The 24,519-nt window shown below is 44.0% G+C and overlaps 1 protein-coding gene across 10 annotated transcripts in view; it reads left to right on the top strand.

Annotated features, from left to right (window-relative positions):
- The window catches only part of LOC109908815 (protein scribble homolog), a 125,613-nt gene extending 102,679 nt beyond the window's left edge, over positions 1 to 22,934 (top strand). For 4 of the 10 annotated variants that reach the window (XM_031796187.1, XM_031796192.1, XM_031796191.1 and 1 more), the window contains 11 exons: positions 2,584 to 2,652; positions 2,879 to 3,010; positions 4,174 to 4,224; positions 5,127 to 5,289; positions 6,540 to 6,756; positions 6,928 to 7,020; positions 7,243 to 7,425; positions 14,043 to 14,182; positions 14,443 to 14,480; positions 16,790 to 16,844; positions 20,864 to 22,934. In XM_031796187.1, the coding sequence (XP_031652047.1) occupies positions 2,584 to 2,652; positions 2,879 to 3,010; positions 4,174 to 4,224; positions 5,127 to 5,289; positions 6,540 to 6,756; positions 6,928 to 7,020; positions 7,243 to 7,425; positions 14,043 to 14,182; positions 14,443 to 14,480; positions 16,790 to 16,844; positions 20,864 to 20,988 (1,266 nt within the window). In that variant the 3' untranslated portion in view covers positions 20,989 to 22,934. Of the gene's footprint in view, positions 1 to 2,583; positions 2,653 to 2,878; positions 3,011 to 4,173; positions 4,225 to 4,461; positions 4,630 to 5,126; positions 5,290 to 6,539; positions 6,757 to 6,927; positions 7,021 to 7,242; positions 7,426 to 13,383; positions 13,531 to 14,042; positions 14,183 to 14,442; positions 14,481 to 14,954; positions 15,030 to 16,789; positions 16,845 to 17,161; positions 17,192 to 20,863 lie in introns of all 10 variants that reach the window. The other 6 variants (XM_031796189.1, XM_031796188.1, XM_031796184.1 and 3 more) reach the window with 5 other exon arrangements.
- Positions 22,935 to 24,519: the final 1,585 nt, after the last annotated feature.

The raw sequence follows: 24,519 nt of genomic DNA, 5'->3' as shown, positions 1-24,519 counted from the left end.
CCTTGTGTGCAGGCAAGGAGACCCGCTTCGTAAGTGGTCTGCTCTGGCCTGGCTTTGTCTGCTCAGCTTCCATAGACAACTATCAGTGGAGTCTGCCCCTTTGCTATTGTCAGCTGTTTATAATGAGTTGTACTACAGTGAAGTACAAGTGTACCATTTTTAAACACACACATCTGCTGAGCTTGCCATGGCCACTCATTACTGATGCTTTCTCTACTTCATGCAGTAGTAGATTCTGTTTGCATCCCAAATGGCACCCTAGTCCCCCTTCATTGTGCACTACCTTTAACCAGGGCCCATAGGGAATAGGGTGCCATTTGGGATGCACCCTCTGTTTTTGGAGATTGTTGAGGACCCAACTTGTCATTTGTGCTTTTAATTCTAGCTTTGTTGGAATTTGTAATGAACCCTGACCTTTGCATTGAGAATGGTGTTGAAATGTGTTTACCAAGTATCGGAATGTGTTCTGAGTAGGGCTGACACAATTTCTGTGTAACCGACGGTTATGGATGAAGACCGTCATCAAAATAAAATAAGTCATAACCGTAAAAATAAAAATAAATCTTCAATTTGCACTCATCAGACTGAAGGACAGATTTCCACTGGTCCTAATGTCCATTGCTCTAGTTTCTTGGCCCAAGCAAGTCTCTTCTTATTGGTGTCCTTTAGTAGTGGTTTCTTTGCATCAATTTAGCCATGAAGGCCTGATTCATGCAGTCTCCTCTGAACAGTTGATGTTGAGATGTCTGTTACTTGAACTCTGTGAAGCAATTATTTGGGCTGCAGTCTGAGGTGCAGTTAATTGCCGATTTCGGAGGCTGTTAACGCTAATGAATTTATCCTCTGCAGCAGAGGTAACTCTGGGTCTTCATTTCCTGTGGCGGTCCTCATGAGAGCCAGTTTCATCTAAGTGCTCGATGGTTTTTGCGACTGCACTTGAAGAAACTTTTAAAGTTCTTGAAATTTTCCGTATTGACTGACCTTCATGTCTTAAAGTAATGATGGACTGTCGTTTCTCATTGCTTATTTTAGCTGTTCTTGGTCTTTTACCAAATAGGGCTATCTTCTGTCACAACACAATTGATTGGCTCAAACGCATTAAGAAGGAAAGAAATTCCACAAATTAACTTTCAACAAGGCACACCTGTAAATTTAAATGCATTCCAGGTTACTACCTTATGAAGCTGGTTGAGAGAATGCCAAGAGTGCAAAGCTGTCAAGGCTTGAAGAATCTCAAATATAATATATTTGGATTTTAACACTTTTTTTGATTATTACATGATACCATATGTGTTATTTAATAGTTCTGATGTCTTCACTATTCTACAATGTAGAAAATAGTTTTTTAAAAATAAATAAAAAATAAAAAAACTTAAATAAGTAGGTGTGTCAACTTTTAACTCGTACTGTATATAGTAATACAAAAGTGTTGTAGCAAATGATCTTCGGTAACCTAGGCAACACCCCCCACAATCCAACAGCAGCACATAGGATTATAATGAATAGAACAGTATTGGAACCGCTAACCCTGGCAATTTGACTGGTAAACTCGGAATGCCCTGTATTGTGATGAAATCATTTCCATGATAATGTAGAATTATTTTAACTGTGTCCAATGGAATGTATTTTTTGTAATGTCAGTTGAGTTGAATCAACAAATCACAGCACATATTGATGGGTACACTTCCTCCTTTGCTCCTATGGGTAGTGGGTACACTCACAATGGCTGACAGTCCACCAATTGCTGGCAGCATACCACCCTGCATCCCACTGCTCACTTGCCTCTGAAGCGAAGTAGAGTTGGTCCTGGTAGGGCCCTGGATGGGAGACCAGATGCTGCTGGAAGTGGTGTTAAAGGGCCAATAGGAGACACTCTTTCCTTTAGTTAAAAAATATATATATATACTTGTTGTAAGAGTAGGGGTGTTAACCCTGGTGTCCGGGCTGAATTCTGGTGTCCGGGCTGAATTCCCAATCTGGCCCTCATACTGTCATGACCACCTAATCATCCCCAGCTTCCAATTGGCTCATTCATCCCTCCTCTCCCCTGTAACTATTCCCCGGGTTGTGATATAAATGAGAATGTGTTCTCATTCAACTTCCCTGGTAAGATAAGTATAAAATAAAATACAATTATGCCATTATTTACTCGAATGGGGATGCCCATTCTATTCATTCTATTTCTATGGCAGCACATGCAGTCAGAACGGTTATTACGGCGACAGCGGTCATTTGGCTGGCCAATTACCGTCATCCAAAAATCCATGACCGTCACAGCCCTAGCTCTGAGCTACTGCACGTTATTCAGCTTCAGAGCGTATGTGTTACAGATTTCAGAGCTAGTGTTCATTTTGCATCGTCAGGGTAGCTCAAGTCAGGGTAGTAATTTTTATTTTGTGTGCGCCTGTATGTTGAAAGCTCCGGGGCGAAGTTTTCCTCTGGGAACATATTTAGTATCAGTTTCCCCTCCCCAAAACTGACCCAGGAACACCATCTAGGGGTAACTTCACCCTACACCTATGTTGAAATATTATCATCGGGGTGTGTGGCTTGTCATGCATTATTCTGTATTTCTTTTTTCAGGCAAGCATTAATTTCACACCTACTGCACTGCCTGCCAAGGAGGAAATCTCACCACTGAGTCCCTATGAGGTATTGACCTTAAATCCAGTCACAGAGAATGAATGGGGCAAGATCTGTGCTCTCATTGTCCATCATTGACAGTAAACATTCATGGTCCGTTCTCCGTGCTCAGACTGTTGTTCCATCCCAAATTGCACCCTAAGTCCCTAGAAAAAGGGAATAGGGTGCCATTTTGGACATAGCCTGCATTGAAATATATGACATTAACATATTTTGTTGTGGTTTTCCCTTCCAGACAAGGCCAGGTGCCATCCAGCCCCTCTCCCGTAGTGGCGGGCGGCCGATCACCTCGCCAGCCACTCCGGACGGGCACAGCAGCCCCAATCCCTTCCAGCATGGCCCCTCCCCCATCAACTCTCAGACCTTTGTAAGACCCCTCACCACCACGTAGGGTGAGGGTGAGACGCCCCCCCCCCCCCCCCCCCCCCGATCATGGGTGCAGTGTCATTGATGTTCATCGCAACTATTTCCTACTATTTGTAGAAGCTACTTAGAAGCTACTGTAGAAGCTACTACGAGTTTGAGCTGGGTCCCTGTCCATGCATTCATTCGCGCACAGGGACTCGCTGTAGAAGCACTGTTGTTGAAGACAAGCGCCGTAAAAGTGGACTTGCATTCTCAGCAAGCTTTATCTAAGTCGCTACTACTGTAGCCAGAGCCAACCAATGGCTCACAGGGGAGTTCTGAAATGTTTCATTCCATCTGGTGATTGGGCTAACCCTACTTCATCATCCAACTGCTATAAAGCAGCTATGGGTTGAATCTCAGCAATCTCAACAATCTCCCATGTTCCTGTATATAATGCCACCGCCGCCGAGTTGCGCACACATTATCTGAGTGCCATATCTTCAACAAGGCAGTCACAGCCTCATTCGCCCACCCCTACTGTCTGTCTCTTGCACATCCCCCTTCGCATCATCGTTTCTCCACCTTGTTCTCACGCTGTCTTCTTCAGCTTTTCAGTTTTTTTCTCATAGTCTGCCCCTCTCCTTGTTCCTCTCTTCCCTTTGGCTCGTCCCACTTCATGGACCCCCCCCCAGCTGCAGCCTCGTGCCCCCTCCCCCGACACGATCGATGAGTTCTCCCTGAACCCCAAGCAGGTATACAAGGCATTCGCCGCCGTGCCTCACTGGCTGGCTGTGCTGGAGCCTCCCTCGCAGATAGGCAGGTCGCCCCACCCAGGCACCCCGTGGGCCCCAGCCAGCATGCTGTGATGGTCGTCGTCACTGTTTTAGTCGCTCCGGCCCCCCCTTCACGACTGACGCAGGCCCCCCACCCCTTCTGGGCCTGTAACCGTGCTCCTCAATTTCCATTCTGAAAGCGATCATTGATCATCAGCCGTCTGTGTCTGTGCTGAGAAGTCCCATCTCAACCATTCGCATCACCTTGCCTGCTTTGTGTCCATAGAAATAGATTCCATCTCTGATTCTATTCCTATGTTTGTGCCTCTCCACAGTCTGTCTTTCTGTCTGTTCCAATGGTTGCCTCCTGTTTCCCTCTCACACGTTCTCTTCTGTGTCTTATCGACAGGATCTGTTTGGCGAGAGGAACAACGTCCACCACAATCAGCCTTCTCCAGAGGTTAGCGTTTGTACCACCAGTGACAATACAAATGAATGGTCATACGTGTGGTTTTTGTTGTCTGTGTGATATCAAATGAGTTTGAATGGCAACGCAGGTCAGTGTGTGTTAATGTTAATTAGAAGACGTTGAAAAAGTGCAGATAAAACCTGCTTAAAGTGACATTGGCGGTTGGTCATGTCCCATTTGGCTGACACTTCAGTGACGAGACCACTTCTGTACATGTGGTTCTTTCAGCCTGAGCTGAACAACGAGGTGTTTGAGGATGAGGGGGACGGGGGAATGGGTATGGGTCAGGCAGCCCCCGTCTCTCCCCGACCCTCCCTCTCCTCTGACTGTCTGGACAATATGAGTCTGGCAGCAGTGCCACGCCTCTACAGAGCCTCCATGGACATGGTTGTAAAGGTACCCCCCCTGCCCCACCCACCCCCAATCGAGCTCAGAGCGGGCTGTGGTCTCCTTTGCTTTGGTGGTGATTGCAGTGTCTATATCACTGTTACTTACAGTGAGAAGGGGCGGCGGTGCTACATTTGGTGTCAGAGGTGGGGTCCTGTCAATAAATCATCCTCAGAATCAATCGTAGCTAGTGGTGTTGGGTTGTGATTCGACTGCCTAATTTATGTTTTTCCCACCTGCTTAACAATCAATGAATACTGTGCTGGATATACAGTAAAACCTCCATAACTCTGTGATGATTCTCAATTGAAATGGTCAAATCAAAGTATTTCAGTTTATTTTAAAAAATCCTCATATTTTTATGGACTTTGTTGTGGGATCTGGCTTATATCTGTGTCCATTGAACATTTGATTGGGCAGGTCGAAACCAACCTCTGTCCCCATCATGGCCCTGTTTCTCTTCCACCATCCTAACCACCCTATCCCCATGGTCCCCTCCCCCACAGACTCCATCACCTGGTGGCAGAGACGACCTGGCGCAGCGCTCCTTCAGGGACAGACAGAAGTACTTTGAAATCGACATGAAGCAGCAGACGCCCGACACCAAGCCCAAAGGCCGCGTGTCCCTGGTTGGAGCAGACGACCTGAAGAAGATGAGGGAGGAGGAAGGTTTGTGCCAGCCAGCTCCCTTTATTTCAAGCCCAAATAATACCCTTCACCCCCTTCTAGGGTTGCACATTTCTAGGTAACTTTCCCAACATTCCCAGGTTTTGCAGAAATCCTGGTTGGAGGATTCTGAATTTGCTGCTTAATCTTCATGATTCTGGTACTACTCCAGGAATTAAGGAAAATCTTTTGGGGGGAACTTACAGGAATCTTGCAACTCTACCCCCTTCTGAAAATGGTACAACTCTCTGGTTCATTTTGGTCAGAGAGACTAATGCTGCCTTCATAACATATCTTAAATTCTTAAATACCAGCATGCGACTTGGAAATATCTACTTGAACGCCCCTCCAACTGGTAATTAGTAAGTGGGAAATGGTCTCATCTGAGCTCAAATCAAATTCTATTTGTCAAATACACATGGTTAGCAGATGTTAATGCGAGTGTAGCGAAATGCTTGTGCTTCTAGTTCCGACAATGGAGTAATAACCAACGAGTAACCTAACAATTCCACAACTACTACCTTATACACACAAGTGTAAAGGGATAAAGAATATGTACATGAAGATATATGAATGAGTGATGGTACAGAACGGCATAGGCAAGATGCAGTAGATGGTATCGAGTACAGTATATACATATGAGATGAGTAATGTAGGGTATGTAAACATAAAGTGGCATAGTTTAAAGTGGCTAGTGATACATGTATTACATAAAGATGCAGTAGATGATATAGAGTACAGTATATACATATAAGATGGGTAATGTAGGGTATGTAAACATTATATTAAGTGGCATTGTTTAAAGTGGCTAGTGATACATTTTTTACATCAATTTCCATCCATTTCCATTATTAAAGTGGCTGGAGTTGAGTCAGTATGTTGGCAGCAGCCACAGTATGTTCGTGGTGGCTTCTCACATGCTAAACGCTGACGCTGACGTCACATACAATAGAAATGACCTCGATAACAGCATTTTTGGCAGTTAAATGCAACAACAAAACATTATTTAAATGCAACCCAAAAACATTATTTATATATATATTTTTAATCTGTTGATCTGGTTTTTGAACACTAATTTGTTTACAAGCATGGAAGCTGTACTTTTAGTGCAGGTTGACGCAGCTTTCTCAACGAGTTCAAAGCAATGTGAATTCAAGCAACTCGTTGCTCCCAGTTTACAAGTAGTATTTTCAGAGTTTCCCACTTGTTATGATGAATGGAATCCTAATGGAACTATGTTTCTACAATCCCAGAGAGGAGATTCGAGCAGCGGGCACGGGAGTACCTGATGGATGAAGATGACGAGGAGGAGGATGACCTGGTGAAGCAGATGGGAGTGTTGAAGGCCACGGGCAAAGTGGTGCTGGACGGGGTGGAGTACAAGGTGGAGCCTGTAGCCACCCCCCGCAGGCACTGTAACACGCCCCCCAGCTACAGCGCCACACTCCCTAGCTACTGTGGCAGCTCAGGGTACGGCCTTTTCTCTTGAATTTATTAGGAAATGTACTTTAAATTAAGATTGATTTGATTGCTGATCATTATCAGATGCCTTTGTTTTGAGTAATGGAAGATTATATTGTGAGTTTTTTTTATTTTAAATTCAGCGAATTAATGTTCCCTCATTTATGTTTGTCCCCATAGGCCCTCGTCAGTGGATGGTAAAGGAGACTACCAGAGGAATTCCTCAGAGGAGAGCTTCAAGCTGGAGCAGCAGAGGCCCAACTCCATGACTGGGTAAAGACAACCAAACATGTCCTAGATTTTAAATCACAAATTCATGTATGTGTTGATTATTATAGTCTTTGCAGTGGTGACGCATCTCCCAAACGTGTGTGTGTAGTGACTCATCACCTCTTCTGTGTGTGTGACTCCCAAGTCTCCTGCAGTGTGTGTGAGGTGTTATGTGGAGTGTTAGCAATGTGTTTTGACATTTTGTGTTCCTCCATCTCCACCCAGTCTGATCCCAGTGTACCCTGGAGAGTCGGGGGCTCCCATCCGGACAGCCAAGGCAGAACGGAGGCAACAGGAGCGGCTGAGGATGCAGAGTCCAGAGCTGGCACCAGCTGGAGACAAGGACCTCTCCCCCTCCGAGAAACGAGCTCTGGAAGCCGAGAAGAGAGCCATGTGGAGGGCAGCAAGGTACACACTTACACACACAGAATCAGGTCACACACAGTCACAAAAGTACATTTGAATATGTGTGAACAAAATAAAGAGACATAGATCAATATGCTCTAAATAGTGAGCTAGGTAGAGAACTAAGAGATTCCTCTTTGCCTTCCCAATCTATTTTTCTGTGTTTCTACTATTTTTGCTTTTGTCAGATGTCGTGTTTCTTATCTTTTCCTTGCGTTATAGTGACTATCAGAGATTCCTCTTAAAGGAACTTGGGTAGTTAAATAAAGGTTAAATACATTATAATATTTTACATTTGAGTCATTTAGCAGAGGTTCTTATCCAAAGTGACTTAGTTAGGAGTGCATACTGGTCCCCTGTGGGAATCAAACCCACAATCCTGGCGTTGCTAGTGCCATCTCACCCACAGACAATACACAATAATGACAAAGTGAAAGCCATGTTTTTAGATATCTTAGCAAATTTATTGAAATTGAAATGCAGACATCTTATTTACGTAAGTATTCACACCCCTGAGTCGATACATGTTAGAATCACCTTTGGTAGTGATTACAGCTGTGAGGCTTTCTGGGTAAGTCTCTAAGAGCTTTCCACACCTGGATTGTACAATATTATTGCATATTATATTTTTTTTTATTCTTCAAGCTCTGTCAAGTTGGTTCTTGATCATTGCTAGACAGCCATTTTCAAGTCTTGCCATAGATTTTCAAGCAGATTTAAGTCAAAATTGTAACTGTACCACTCTGGAACATTCAATGTCGTCTTGGTAAGCAACTCCTCTGTATATTTGGCCTTGTGTTTAGGTTATTGTCCTGCTGAAGTGTGAATTTGTCTCCCAATGTCCGTTGTAAAGCCAGGTTTTCCTATAGGATTTTGCCTGTGCTTAGCTCTATTACGTTTCTTTTTAGCCTAAAAGAAATTCCTGAGTCCTTGCCGATGACTAGCATACCCATAACATAATACAGCCACCACTATGCTTGAAAATATGGAGAGTGGTACTCAGTAATGTGTTATGCTCGACTTGCCTCAAACATATTCAGGACATAAAGTTAATTTCTTTGCCACATCTTTTGCAGTTTTACTTTAGTGCCTTGTTGCGAACAGGATGCATGTTTTAAAATAGTTTTCTGTACAGGCTTCCTCCTTTTCACTCATTCAGGTTATTATTGTGGAGTAACTACAGTGTTGTTGATTCATCCTCCGTTGATCCAGCCGCCTATCCCAGCCATCAAACTCTGTAACTGTTTTAAAGTCATCATTGGCCTCATGGTGAAATCCCTGAGCAGTTTCCTTCCTATCCGGCAACTGAGTTAGGAAGGATGCCTGTATCTTCGTAGTGATTGAGTGTATTGATACACCATCCAAAGTGTAATTAATAACCTCACTACACTCAAGAGATATTCAGTTTCGTTATTATTTTACCCATCTACCAATAGGTTCCCTTTGCGAGGTATTGGAAAACCTCCCTGGCCTTTGTGGTCGAATCTGTTAGAAATTCACTGCTCGGCTGAGGGACATTGCCACAGTCGATAGCGCGCTGGACTTCGGGCTAGAAGGGTTCGAGACCTGCTCCCTGCCTGTTTCATCACTCAATGAAAATATAGGCCTAGTCCTCTGTTGCTAGCCAAGCCAGCTGGCCGTTCATTCTGTCGGTTAGGCTGCCAGAGACACGACCCAGTCTTTTTTGTTATACATGTGTGGACACGACCCAGTCGTTCATTCTAAGTGTTTGGTTGCCATGCTGGCTGGAGAGTGTTCGGTTGCCATGCTCTAATCCATTGCTTGCCAGCCAACTACCGCTAAACAGTCAGGTCAAACAGTGCAACTAGAATAACCACAAAGTAGGTGCATGTGCATTTGTTTAAGCTGTTTTGGATTACGCCTGGCATATAACATGTGCTCTCTCGTCAGCACACTGTTCAGAGGAGCTAGCCCAACTACACAGCTAATGTAATCACTTCAAACTGAAGCTGGTAAAACTGCCAGCTAGCTGCATTTCATGACGTTTGACCAGTTTTTCTATTGAAATTTCTTTGTTTTCGACTGGCTGAGAAAAGATGTCTGTTCATTCTATTGGTTAGGTTGCCAAAAACGTGACAGTCGTGAAGTCTCTGTTCTATATGTATGGGCGCGACCCAGTCGTTCTTTCTAAATGTGCCGTTGCCATGCTCCCTGTAAACTATGCAGCTAGAATAACAGCTGCATTTCATTTCACCTGTTTTTCGATTGACACTTTTTTCTTTTTATCCATCAAAATGTATTGTAACGACCCTGGTCCCAGAGTCGTTACAGTATATTTCGACTGGCTGAGAAAATACGTTCATTTTCAAGAGGACAGTGGAGATTAAATACACTGCTCAAAAAAATAAAGGGAACACTTAACACAATGTAACTCCAAGTCAATCACACTTCTGTGAAATCAAACTGTCCACTTAGGAAGCAACACTGATTGACAATACATTTCACATGCTGTTGTGCAAATGGAATATACAACAGGTGGAAATTATAGGCAATTAGCAAGACACACCCAATAAAGGAGTGGTTCTGCAGGTGGTGACCACAGACCACTTCCCAGTTCCTATGCTTCCTGGCTGATGTTTTGGTCACTTTTGAATGCTGGCGGTGCTTTCACTCTAGTGGTAGCATGAGACGGAGTCTACAACCCAGACAAGTGGCTCAGGTAGTGCAGCTCATCCAGAATGGCACATCAATGCGAGCTGTGGCAAGAAGGTTTGCTGTGTCTGTCAGCGTAGTGTCCAGAGCATGGAGGCGCTACCAGGAGACAGGCCAGTACATCAGGAGACGTAGGTGGGCAACAACCCAGCAGCAGGACCGCTACCTCCGCCTTTGTGCAAGGAGGAGCACTGCCAGAGCCCTGCAAAATGACCTCCAGCAGGCCACAAATGTGCATGTGTCTGCTCAAACGGTCAGAAACAGACCGACGCCCATCTGGGACATCATGTCTCGCTCCATCCACCAACGCCACGTTGTACCACAGACTGTCCAGGAGTTGGCGGATGCTTTAGTCCAGGTCTGGGAGGAGATACCTCAGGAGACCATCCGCCACCTCATCAGGAGCATGCCCAGGCGTTGTAGGGAGGTCATACAGGCACGTGGAGGCCACACACACTACTGAGCCTCATTTTGACTTGTTTTAAGGACATTACATCAAAGTTGGATCAGCCTGTAGTGTGGTTTTCCACTTTAATTTTGAGTATGACTCCAAATCCAGACCTGTAAAGAAAAAAGTATTTAAGAAGAATATTTCATTCATTCAGATCTAGGATGTGTTATTTTAGTGTTCCATTTATTTTTTTGAGCAGTGTATATACTGAACAAAAATATAAAAGCAACAATTTCAAAGATTTTACTGAGTTACAGTTACTGAGTTACATGTAAGGAAATCAGTCAATTGGAATAAATTCATTAGGCCCTAATCTATGGATTCCACATGACTGGGCAGGGGTGCAGCCGTGGCTGGGCCTGGGAGAGCATAGGCCCACCACTTGGCAGCCAGGCCCACCCACTGGGTTGCCAGGCCCAGCCAATAAAATGTTTTTTTTTCCCCACAGAAGGGAAAAACCCACATTACAGACAGAAATACCTCCTCAGCATTTATATTTTTGTTCAGTGTAATATTGAAACTATGTTGCAAATGTCTAGAGACAGACAGCAACGTTGTTTCAACTAAATGTTAGGCTAGAAGCGGGGAAATAATGACTAGATCCCTTTACAGTGGAGATCAAGTTAATGAATTGGCTGGCTGTGCTGATGGGACAGTGGATGAGCATGATTTCTCAGATGGAACAGAAAACAAGATTCCCATTTTTGTGTCATAGGCTTACCGGTGCAAAATGTTTTTTTTAGTATGGCTAAAAACGCGTCTCTCGACCAATCACAATGCTTGTTTTGACCAACCCGTTGTAGGAAAATCATGTTAAACACTGTTATTGCACACAGAGTGAGTCGATGCAACTTGTGAGACTTACAGTGCCTTCGGAAAGTATTAAGACCCCTTCCCTTTTTCTACATTTTGTTACGTTACAGCCTTATACTTAAGATTTATTAAAAAAATAAAATAAAAAGTCTAATCTACACACACTACCCCATAAAGACAAAGCGAAAACAGGTTTTTGTACATGTTTACAAATGTATAAAACATACTTTATTTACATTAGTGTTCAGGCCCTTTGCTTTGAGACACTCAAACTGTCTCAAATTGCTCAGGTACTTCATGTTTCCATTGATCAACCTTGAGGATGTTTCGACAACTTGTTTGGAGTCGACCTGTGGTAAATTCAATTGATTGGACATGATTTAGAAAGGCACACACCTTTTAAGAGTAGGTCACACAGTTGACAGTGCATGTCAGAGCAAAAAACAAGCCTTGAGGTCAATGGAATTGTCCATAGAGATCAGAGAAAGGATTGTGTCGAGGCACAGATCTGGGGAAGGGTGCCAAAAAGTTTCTGCTGCATTGAAGGTCCCCAAGAACACAGTGGCCTCCATCATTCTTAAATGGAAGAAGTTTGAAACCACCAAGACTCTTCCTAGAGCTGGCCGCCTGGCCAAACTGCGCAATTGTGGGAGAAGGGACTTGGTCAGAGAGGTGACCACGGTCCCGGTGCTCCAGAGTTCATCTGTGGAGATGGGAGAACCTTCCAGAAGGACAACCATCTCTGCAGCACTCCACCAATCAGGTCTTTATGGTAGAGTGCCCAGATGGAAGCCGATCCTCAGTAAAAGGTACATGACAGCCCACTTGGAGTTTGCCAAAAGGCACTTTAAGGATTCTGACGATGAGAAACAAGATTCACTGGTCTGATGAAACCAAGATTGAACTCTTTGGCCTGAATGCCAAGCGTCACATCTGGAGGAGACCTGGCACCTCTAAGGTGAAGCATGGTGGTGGCAGCATCATGCTGTGGGGATGTTTTTCAGCGGCAGGGACTGGGAGACTAGTCAGGATCGAGGGAAAGATGAACGGAGCAAGGTACAGAGAGCTCCTTGATGAAAACCTGCTCCAGAGCGCTCAGGATCTCAGACTGGGGCAAAGGTTCACCTTTCAACAGTACAATGACCCTAAGCACACAGTACAAGATAACGCAGGAGTGGCAATAGGGACAAGTCTCTGAATGTCCTTGAGTGGCCCAGCAAGAGCCCGGACTTGAACCTGATCGAACATCTCTGGAGAGACTTGAAAATAGCTGTGCAGCGACACTCCTCATCCAACCTGACAGAACTTGAGAGGATCTGCAGGGAAGAATGGGAGAAACTCGGGGTTTGAATTCTTATGGAAATGTGATATTTCATTTAAAAATAATAATAATAATAATAATTCCGACATTTCTAAAAACCTGTTTTTGCTTTTTCAATTTGGGGTATTGTGTGTAGATAGATGAGGGGGAAAAAATAGTTAATCAATTTTAGAATAATGCTGTAACGTAACACAATGTGGAAAAGTCAAGGGGTCTAAATACTTTCCCAATGCACTGTGGGACTTATTAAGCACATTTTTACTCCTGATCTTAGCCTTAACAAACGGGTTGAACACTTATTGACTCAACACATTTCAGCTTTTCCTTTTTTATTAAATGGTAAACAATTCTGATAGCATAATTCAACTTTGACATTATGGGATATAATGGTCCAGTGACCATCTAAATTTGATCCATTTTCAATTCGGGCTGTAACACAACAAAAAATGGAAAAGTCTAGGGGTGTGAATACTTTCTGAAGGCTGTGTATCTACTTTTGAAATCCTCCCTCTCACTGTTTTCATCTCTTACTACTAGACTGGTATCATTGGTTTTCTCCTGACTCTCTCCTACTCGTTTCAATGTTTTACTGCCCATCTCTGTGTTTTTTTCCTCTGTGTGCCCTGTCCCTCTGTGCGTGTTCCTTTCCTCTTCTTCCTCCTCCCCCTCTCCCTGCCCACCTTCCCCCTCGTTGTGGGTGCAGGCCCTATGGCCTAGAGGAGGATGTTAGGCAGTATGAGCAGGACCTGGCTAAGAGGCTCTACCAGTCGCGAGTGAGGGCGTCTCAGGGCACCACGCCACCCCCTCAGTTCCAAAACGCCGCCGCCTCTTCCGCTGCCTCCCAGCTCAGGTCTGCTCACCAGTCCAGGCCCTGGCCCGCATGTCATTGTGGGGGTATTGCTGCCTGGGGTGCTTTGGTTTGGGGGGGGCATTGACTCAGCTAGCTTGCTTCCTTTCTCTCTCACTTTGTTTCATTCTACATCTCAATCGCTGTCTTTCTTTCTCTCGCTCTTCTCTTGGTTTTAAATGCATCTTTCATCATACTAACATACTGCCTCCAGTGTGGCTGTAGCAGTCTGTGAGGGGAGGGCCCGCCTAAGTAGTCCTTCTCCTGGATGCTGCCACGCTGGTCTTGTACTTTTATACTATAGTTTTAATAACAAGCATTTTCTGCATTGAGTGAACCACCGCAGGCCAGGACAAGGAGCACCCAACAGCTGCTGTTTTCTGGTTGTCCTCCCAACTCCATTAGAGCAACGTGTCCTAGTTTTCTCTCTGTCCTGTCCTAATTTTTCCACTCTTTCTGTCTCTCCCTCTCCGGTCCATCTCTCTATCTGACGGTGTTCTCTCTCTCACCAACAGGATGAAGTCTCTGGAGCAGGATGCTTTGAAGGCTCAGATGGTCATCGCTAAGTCCAGGGAGGGAAAGAAGCGTGGCACACTGGACCAGCTGGCCGAGTCGCCCTCGCCCGCCCTCACGCCATCCCCCACCCCTCTGGAAGGTACATCAGTGGCCGTCGCATACACTCTCACACAGTTTAGCACCTACATTAATTCACTTTCACTCAATGTCTGCGTCCCAAATGGCACCCTATTTATTCACTATATTTGGCACTACTTTTGACCTGTGTCCTATGGGCCCTGGTAAAAAAAAATACATATAGGGAATAGGTTGCCGTTTGGGATGCAGCCTCTCACTCAATACCAGACCTCAATCATCGAGTGGATTCCGACTAATAGTGTCCTAACCTTTGTCTAACAGATTTCAGTCCACAAGGAGTAACGTCACCAGGCAGACTGGTAAGAACTGAGTTCTCTACTGCGTTTGTTTGTTAAATGTCAGAGTTCATAGAGATGTCTCCACTGACCTATTGCAATCCAGGTTAATAGAGACTCAGATTGTTGCTTGGACAACCAGAGCAAATTTTTGTTGAGAATAACAATGTCACAGTCTAACTTTTGCCTTCCATATCTTTTAAGTAGCTGTTCCGGTTAGAGATGTTCCATCATCTAAAGTGTGATTATTTGTAGATAGAAAGTTGTTTTGATGGGCTTTAAGGCGCGTTGAAATGTTTCGCCACCATTGTACACAATCACTTCAGCCTATCAAATGCCTGGATCATCACTACAGCCAATCAAATCCCTCTCTACCCAAGCCACGCTGCTGAGTCATCCATCCTTCTCCCTCCCTCTTTCCCTTTACCTCTCCCTATCCTTCACTCTTCCTCTTTCCTCACCTCTTCCTCTACTCATTCCATTTTGCTGTCCTTCTAGTCCCTGTCAGAAAAGAAGTTTGACTACCGACAGTTTGCTGCCATTCCTTCTTCCAAACCCGTATACGACATCCAGGTATTGACTGCATGCTGAGCTCCCAGGCCCCAGCCCCCTGCCCCCGCCCCAGTCTCCCTCTCTCCCCTCTGGTCCTTACAGCAGCGCTGGTGGTGCCACTGCTTCAACAGCTGCCGCCATTTTGGCTTTCCCCCTGATTGATTATTCACTGCTCCATTTTGGGGATTTGGCTTGTTAGTTGCTGCCTCCGATTTAGTTGATGAATGGATCTTGAAAATATAATGCTAATACGCTAATACACCAGTAAGCTACTGACCACGTAATCAAATCAGGTCCTGGGTCAGTTTTCTATCAGAGTGACCTCTCACCTCTGCTTAAAGCTTTATCTCCATCCCTTTTCTCCCACTCACCATCCAATCACCTTCAGTTATTTCCAAACAACCAGCCTCAACCAGGCAACATCAACATTCACCAACCAGTGATTTGAGCCCCACTTAACCAGCTTCTTGAGGAAACTGCCCAGATCCTGCATCTCTCCCTCCTTCTCAGCCACTCTCACCAGCTCTCCATATCTCTCCATGGCTGGGGCTCATTGCCGTGTCTGTCCTGGTTCCTGATCACCTCTCCCTGTATCACAACAACACATATTTTGGGATCTCCTGTCCTGTCATGCTCTTGACTCCCAGTGCAAAGTATTTTCCAGTCTATCACTTAACCAACATGGGTGATGGGAACTTCCTGGGCTAAACTCAATGAGGTCTCCCTAAGCTTGGATCTCAGCCTGCGTACGGATGATTCTACAGGGGGTTCCTTGGGGGTCAGGGAGACTTATTTCTCAGTGGTTGTGGTGGTTTCTGGTCCAGTATTTTGTAGTATGTACTGCTATCAGTCTTTTTTCCCGGTCTCTGTGGGTTGTGTTTTATCAATCAGTCTTCCTCAATGAAAGGCCGCCAAGTATTCCTCCACTGCTCCCAATGTAATTTGGCCGTGGAGTTCTACATTTAACGTGCTGTTCTTAACTCTAATAGCTCCACCCGTTCGATTAATAATTTGCTGTTCTTTAAGCAAGCTTGCCTTGTCTTGAGGCCTCGTGATCTAAATTCAGTAGAACTACTGTAGAGACCAATAGGCTTCTCTGATACTGATATGCTTCTCACGAACTCAGGAGGACACTGGAATGTGCATCATTTCTGGCATACGGTTACTGAGCTTAAGTGTGTATAGACCTCAGTGTACGGTATGTGTGCAACCTTGTTCTCCACACTTCTCCCGATGTGTGCACTTGTCATGCACACTCCCTGTGATGATGCGAGTGCACACTTAGGGAGAAGTGTTGTGGAGAACTGGGAAGCAAGGTATGTGTTTGAGTGTTGAATTTACACCAAAAATTGGCTACTGTATGTGTGCTTAGTCCAGTGGGAGAGACCTGTGTAGTGGGCTGGGCAGTGCTGTGATTTTCTCTGCCGCGTTGGTGACTGTGGTTCGGCTAAGTGTCTTGTAATGGTTCCTTACCTGTGAACAGCTGCTCCCTGCGCTTTGCCTGTGAGATGGAACAACCCCCGGAACTGATGGACTAACACAAGCCTCCATTTAACCTCCCCCAATTCTAACGTCATCCTGACCAGACTGCAGTGGCTGTGGCCAAGTGGAACCTACCTTCTGCACCCTTGCTGCCACTGTGACCGCCTGGGAGAAAGACCCACACCTACCCACTGCCAGTCCCCTAGCCCGACTTGGTGACGGTGTTCCTGGGATAATAGGTGGCCACATCCCCTAGCCGTCATCCACTCACACACACTCTCTGTGTCCTTCTCTTGCAGTCTCCTGACGTGGTCGATGACATTCAATTCATTGACGATGGCTCCAGTAACCCAGGTGAGTGTCAGTGGGTCAGGGTCAACAAAACCTCTTGACAACCACATCAAGTAGGGTCCAGCATCTCTGTTGGTAAAATAGGGTGCTTTAAGTAGAATTGGCCCTAGGGTTGTAACATTTCTGGTAACTTTACCAACATTTCCAGAAATCCTGGTTGGAGGATTCCTAGATGTTCTGCTTATTCCCTACTGATTTCTAAAATTCCACCTGGGATCTGGAAAACCTGGGAATTTTGGGAAAGTTACCAGAATTTTGCAACCGTAGCCCATAATAATGTACAATATGTTACCCTGATCACTTTTATCCCTTTGATTCAGGTGACTTCCTGGGATAAGCAACTCCTATTGGTAGGATTCACATACTGCCGGTTTCTGTGCATTTGCGTACGTGTGTGTTCCTCTGAACTTTGGCCCGAGTGTGTGTGAACTGCTGTGTACCCCTGTTAGTCAAGTGTGGTAAACCATAGCGTAGTCGGACCATATGTTCATAGTGCTCTCGCTCTCTCTCTCGCTCTCGCTCTCTCTCGCTCTCAGCTTTTTAGAGTAGTCGGGCATGGTTTGGCCTGATATGTCTGTAACCTTTGTAACCGTTATGGAGGCTAAAACCATATCAGGGATGTTTTTCCAACGTTGGGAGTGGGTTTGCTTTTACCATTGATGGCTTTGCCTGCTAACCATTCCTCGCGTGTCAACCAGCTACATTAGCTAACATTACCGTCAAACTTTCTATAGTGCTGTACATTAATATTTGGTGTGTTAAACAAACTGACACTACTGCAGATCCAGATCCTGCATGAACTCAAATTGACTACACCAAAGGCTTAAAAGGGGATGTTCAGGTTATTTTACAACTTAATGTTAGATGGTTCCTCACCCTGAATAGTCTATGGGCCAGGAGTTACTGTAATCCATGGTTCAGGTCGATAAACAGTCACTACAAACTTAAGCAGACTTTAGCCACGATAGCTACTTTCAGAGTAAGCATCCAAGTACTTCTAATCAATTTTATTTAATTCAATCATTTTGATTTTGTAAATAAAATCACATTTTATTTGTCACATTTAAAAAAAAAAACACTTTTATTTAACCAGGTAGGCCAGTTGAGAACAAGTTCTCATTTACAACTGCGACCTGGCCAAGATGAAGCAAAGCAGTGCGACACAAAAACAACAGAGTTACACATGGAATAAACAAAAGTACAGTCAATAACACAATTGAAAAATCTATATACAGTGTGTGCAAATGGAGTAAGGCAGTAAAGGCAATAAATAGGCCATAGTAGCGAAGTAATTACAATTTAGCAAATTAACACTGAAGTGATAGATGTGCAAGTAGAAATACTGGTGTGCAAAAAAGTAAATAAAAACAATATGTGGATGAGGTAGGTAGTTGGGTAAGCTATTTACAGATGGGCTATGTACAGCTGCAGCGATCGGTATGCGGCTCAGATAGCTGATGCTTCAAGTGGGAGAGAAATGCGCCGAACACAACAGGTGTAGAACTTATAGTGAAATGCCGACTTACAAGCTCTTAACCAACAATGCAGTTCAAGAAATAGAGTAAAGAAAATATTAACATTTGTATTTTTAAAGTAACAATAAAATACCAATAATGAGGCTATATACAGGGGGTACCATTCCTGAGTCAATGTGCGGGGGTACAGGTTAGTTGAAGTCATTTGTACATATGGGTAGGGGTAAAGTTACTATGCTAATGATAATAAACAGGTCAATGTAAATAGTCTGGATGCCATTTGATTAATTGTTCAGCAGTCTTATGGCTTGGGGGTAGAAGCTGTTAAGGAGTCTTTTGGACCTAGACTTGGTGCTCCGGTACAGCTTGCCGTACGTACAGTAGCTTAAAGAACAGTCTATCAATGGTGTGTTTGGACCATGATAGTTTGCTGGTGATGTGGACACCAAGGAACTAAACTCTCGAACCGCTCCACTACACCCCCTGTGAATGGTGTGTTTGTCTATTGTTGTGACTTAGATGAAGATCAGAACATTTTATGACCAATTTATGCAGAAATCCAGGTAATTCCAAAGGGTTCACATACTTTTTCTTGCCACTGTAGTTATTACAGACTCGGTCTGAGAGAGGGGAGAGGTTGAAAATGTAAATGAAGACACTTGCCAGTTGGTCTGCACATGCTCTGAGTACACATCCTGGTAATCCGTCTGGCCCCGAAGCCTTGTGAATGTTGACCTGTTTAAAGGTCTTGCTCACATCGGCTACAGAGAGCGTGATCATACAGTCGTCTGGAACAGCTGGTGCTCTCATACATTCTTCAGTGTTGCTTGCCTCGAAGCAAGCATAAAAGGCATTAAGCTCGTCTGGTAGGCTTGCGTCCCTGGGCAGTATGCTTCTGGCAATGTGACATTCTGTTAGAAATTTGGTAAAACTGATTTAAGTTTGCCTGCATGAAAGTCCCCGGCCACTAGGAGTGCCACTTCTGGATGAATTTCTTGTTTGCTTATGACCTTATACAGCTAATTGAGTGCGGTCTTAGTGCCAGCATCGGTTGGTGTGGTGGTAAATAGACGGCTATGAAAAATATAGATAAACTCTGGGGTAGTTAGTGTGGTCTACAGCTTATCATGAGTTACTCTACCTCAGGCAAGCAATACCTTGAGACTTCCTTAATATTAGACATCGCGCACCAACTGTTATTGACAAATACACACACCCCCACCCATCGTCTTACCAGACTGTTCTGTCCTACCGATGCACGGAAAACCCAGCCAACTGTATATTATCCGTGTCGTTGTTCAGCCACGACTCAGTGAAACATAATATATTCATTTTTAATGTCCCGTTGTTAGGATAGTCTTGAACGGAGATCATCCAGTTTATTCTCCAGCGATTGCACGTTGACCAATCGAACGGATGGTAACGCCAACGGATTCTCACAAGGCACCCCAATCGCCGCCCCCTGTATTTCTGTCTTTTCTTCACGCGAATGACGGGGATTTGGTCTGGTCTCGGAGAAGCAGTATATCCTTTGCGTCAGACTCATTAAATAATAATCTTTGTCCCGTTCGAGGTGAGTAATCGCTGTTCTGATATCCAGAAGTTATTTTCGGTCAAAAGAGACGGTAGCAGAAACATTATGTACAAAGTAAGTTACAAACAATGCGAAAAAAACACACAAAATAGCACAATCTCTCTCAAAGCAGAGCTTACTATTACTGCCCACGAGCAATGGGAGGGAAGTTCGGCTCTTTTTACTGACTGATCTTTTCAACTCGTTTAGTCAAAATAACAAACAATAATATAACTAATTTCATTTTTTAATGCCCAGAGGACCCCCCTACCGGCGAACAATGAACTGAAAACTCAAGTCATAATTCTACAAGCCTCTCGTTCACATGTCCTTCACCATAGGGGGCTTTATGGAGCTGAGATTTGTAAACGTGTGTTTTAAACAATGTACATTTGCTAATTGCTTGGCATACAAATACGATTATTTTTTTATACAATTGAAACAAGGTCTAGTTGTGGCTGGAACCGGACTAGATTGACTCTTGGGCTGGAAAGCGTTGCGTGACTGCCCGCGAGGGTGATGAGCACTATGTCGTTTGCGAACTCCACCCCCATCATTCTTGCACCATGCGATCAATGATCAGTTCTAAACATGTATTTTTCTTCTCTATGCTCATGATCTATTTTCATGCGAGCATATGACAAATGGTGGTCGGAGTGTGTCTCTGTAGCTGCTGTGCCGGAGGAGTGTGTATTAACACTGCTGTAGGGTTCATTGCGGCCAGCACGAACAGGTCAAACAAACAACTAAAATGAACGAGTCACTCTGAAAAAAAATGTCATGGCTCTCAAGTCAGTAAAAAGAGTCGTTCAAAAAGAATGTATCGTTCGTAAACTACACATCACTACTGCCACAGCGCTGGCATTGGGGGAGACTTAGGGGTCACTATGAGTCACTGAAGGGGCAACCTAGATTTAAAGGTTTAGTCATTCACCAGGGTGTCATGTTAATATTGGTTTCTCTGTGCCCGCCAGTGCATGCTGCGGATCCCAGGACTGAGGTGCCCACTGCCACCTCAGCACTGGAGATGGCCCTCTACAGCAACACGCGCCAGCTGAGGCAGGGCTGCCGCAGCCTGGAGACCGCCGTGCCCACATAACGCATCAAACACATCTACCACAAGAGACATACATACACAGAGGAGGCACCGGGTCACTACACACACACTCACAGGTTTGGGAGATGCGTCCCATGTAACCACTGCAGAGACCATGATGCTGATAGTCAACACACACAATGTCATATCTTGCCTTTACAGTCTGAGGATGTGTTGGCCTGAACATGAGGCCCAACGTTCCTGAGGCTGGTGAGGGGAGCTAGCATTACGCTTCAGAAATACCATTCTCTTTTTTATTTGTGTTCTTTTTCTTCAGTTTACGTTTTAGTAGCTGAATTATATTAACAGGTGACTTATGTTTTTACTTTTGACCCTCTGATTTTTGCTGTTTTAAATGAAAAATGTGTTATGGAAGAGAAAGAAAAAATATGAATTGTGTAGATGTAATACTAATTTTTCAGATGCTATTTTTGAGGTTTTCAATGAATATATTGTGAAATGTCAGGGTTTTTAGCGGGCTTCGGGGGGCGTGTATATATTGGGAACATACTGCTACCTTCACTGCCACATTTTAAACACTACATACATATCTCAACTGCACTACCACACTACTTAGAAAACAACATGTTTATTTTTAAATAATTTATTTTGCTTGTATTTTATTACTCGATTCTAAAGCCTCCCCTGTAATACATTGTTACCCCCTGTACTTTCGAGTGCAACAAAACAATGCATATCATTTTATTTATCATAATGACATCAATGCATATCATGATATCATTTTAATTCAAATGTACATCTTATGAGGCAAGCACATGTTTAATCCATATCACCAAGGTATTTTCTTTTACAATGAATACATTTGTTTTCACTCTGATGCACAGGCCATAACCAGGTTCTGACTGGTACATTACAAGGAACATGCTGTCACAGACTTGTAGGATACTGATCCCAGTACAGTTGTTTGATCTCGGTGGATCAGAGTAAAGGATCTCTAGCTTTCCTGGACCAGGTTTATCAAATTCTGTCCCATTCCTATTCTCGAGAATGTAACTATACTGGAGAGACCAGCAGAGACACCCACACACACATGGACAGATAAGCCACTAGTCTTTATTCAAAATGGCTGTACATTTAGGAACATAATACGGTACTTTCCCTGCCCTTTTGGTGGAAATCATTTGTCAATGTGAATCTCACTCCTATCTGGATGGTTTTCCAGATTTTACCGGTGAAGGTAGCAGGTGTTTTGCTTTTTTTTATCTGCCTTTGATTAATTTAAATCTGACACCCACTGAAAATCCTTTATTGTTGTGTGAATAATGTACAAAATACTGAATGGAAAGCTAAATGTACGGTTGAAATTGAGCCAGTCTACCAAGCCAAGACCAAGCAAGTGTCTGGACTGGGGAGCTCTCTCCCTACCTCTCTCTCTGCATGTACAATATATTGGCTTTATTGGGAGAACCTATAGAGGCAGAAGACATTTTGTTAATCCCTTTTGAAATGGATCTCATTCGACCATCATTCTCATTCTCTTTCCTCTGCTTTACCTGCTGCTGTCATGGATGTTCTCTGATGACAGCTTTGTTTTTGGAGAGTCATGATAGAAGCACTCGTGTTTAATTTAATGTACTAATCATATCTTTCTGCGTTGCTTTCGCTGACTGAAATTCAGTTAGGATGATAACATTTGCGATTGTTTGACTTAAATAAATAAAAAATTTACTGTAGTGGGTAAAACTTTCCAGACAAAATGGGATTCACAACATTTTTTTATGCCAAACAACTGTTGGAACATCCTTTTGGTTACACTCTTCTCTTGAATTATTTTGGGGGACTATTTTTCCCAAATGAGTCAGAGGGAAAGGGTAGAAGTGCTGGGGTCAAGGCTCATCCAAAACTGTAACTAGTGAATTTGTACAACCAAAGAGGTCTATTTTGTGGTTCACGAATAAAAAAAGTGTACTTTTCATTGAACAAGCTGATGCATTGCATTGTGTCTTTGTATTCTATAATCTAAACTCTAAACTTTACAATGAAGATCTGTGAAGTTATTTGGATTTTTACAAATTATCTTTGAAAGACAGGGTCCTGAAAAAGGGTCTTTTCTTTTTTTGCTGAGTTTAGATGAATGTACAGTCGTGGCCAAAAGTTTGAGAATGACACAAATATTAATTTTCACAAAGTCTGCTTTAGATATTAAGTACAAGCATTTCATAAGTGTCAAAGGCTTTTATTAACAATTGCATGAAGTTGATGCAAAGAGTCAAATAGAATATTTGCAGTGTTGACCCTTCTTTTTCAAGACCTCTGCAATCTGCCCTGGCATGCTGTCAATTAACTTCTGGGCCACATCCTGACTGATGGCAGCCCATTCTTGCATAATCAATGCTTGGAGTTTGTCAGAATTTGTAGGGTTTTGTTTGTCCACTCGCCTCTTGAGGATTGACCACAAGTTCTCAATGGGATTAAGGCCTGGGGAGTTTCCTGGCCATGGACCAAAAATATCGATGTTTTGTTCCCCGAGCCACTTAGTTATCACTTTTGCCTTATGGCAAGGGGGTTCATCATGGAAAAGGCATTGTTTGTCACCAAACTGTTCCTGGATGGTTGGGAGAAGTTGCTCTCGGAGGATGTGTTGGTACCATTCTTTATTCATGGCTGTGTTCCTGGGCAAAATTGTGAGTGAGCCCACTCCCTTGCCAAAATTGTGAGCAACCCCACACATGAATGGTCTCAGGATGCTTTACTGTTGGCATGACACAGGACTGGTGGTAGCGCTCACCTTGTCTTCTCCGGACAAGCTTTTTTCCGGATGCCCCAAACAATCGGATAGGGGATTCACCAGAGAAAATTATTTTACCCCAGTCCTCAGCAGTCCAATCCCTGTACCTTTTGCAGAATCAGTCTGTCCCTGATGTTTTTCCTGGAGAGAAGTGGCTTCTTTGCTGCCCTTCTTGACACCAGGCCATCCTCCAAAAGTCTTCGCCTCACTGTGCGTGCAGATGCACGCCATTCTTGAGCAACCTCTGTACTGGTGGTGCCCAGATCCCTCAGCTGAATGAACTTTAGGAGACGGTCCTGGCGCTTGCTGGACTTTCATGGGAGCCCTGAAGCCTTCTTCACAACAATTGAACTGCTCTCCTTGAAGTTCTTGATGATCTGATAAATGGTTGATTTAGGTGCAATCTTACTGGCAGAAATATCCTTGCCTGTGAAGCCCTTTTTGTGCAAAGCAATGATGATGGCACGGGTTTCCTTAGGTAACCATGATTGACAGAGGAAGAACAAAGATTCCAAGCACCACCCTACTTTTAAAGCTTCCAGTCTGTTATTCGAACTCAATCAGCATGACAGAATGATCTCCAGCCTTGTCCTCGTCAACACTCACACCTGTGTTAACGAAATAATCACTGACATGTCAGCTGGTCCTTTTGTGGCAGGGCTGAAATGCAGTGGAAATGTTTTTGGGGGATTCAGTTCATTTGCATGGCAAAGAGGGACTTCATCTGATCACTCTTCATAACATTCTGGAGTATATGCAAATTTCCATCATAGAAACTGAGGCAG

Source organism: Oncorhynchus kisutch, linkage group LG18, assembly GCF_002021735.2.
Source record: "Oncorhynchus kisutch isolate 150728-3 linkage group LG18, Okis_V2, whole genome shotgun sequence".
Lineage (NCBI taxonomy): Eukaryota > Metazoa > Chordata > Actinopteri > Salmoniformes > Salmonidae > Oncorhynchus > Oncorhynchus kisutch.
The sequence above is the reverse complement of the archived record's forward strand: the minus strand, read 5'-3'. Positions and strand labels throughout refer to the sequence as shown.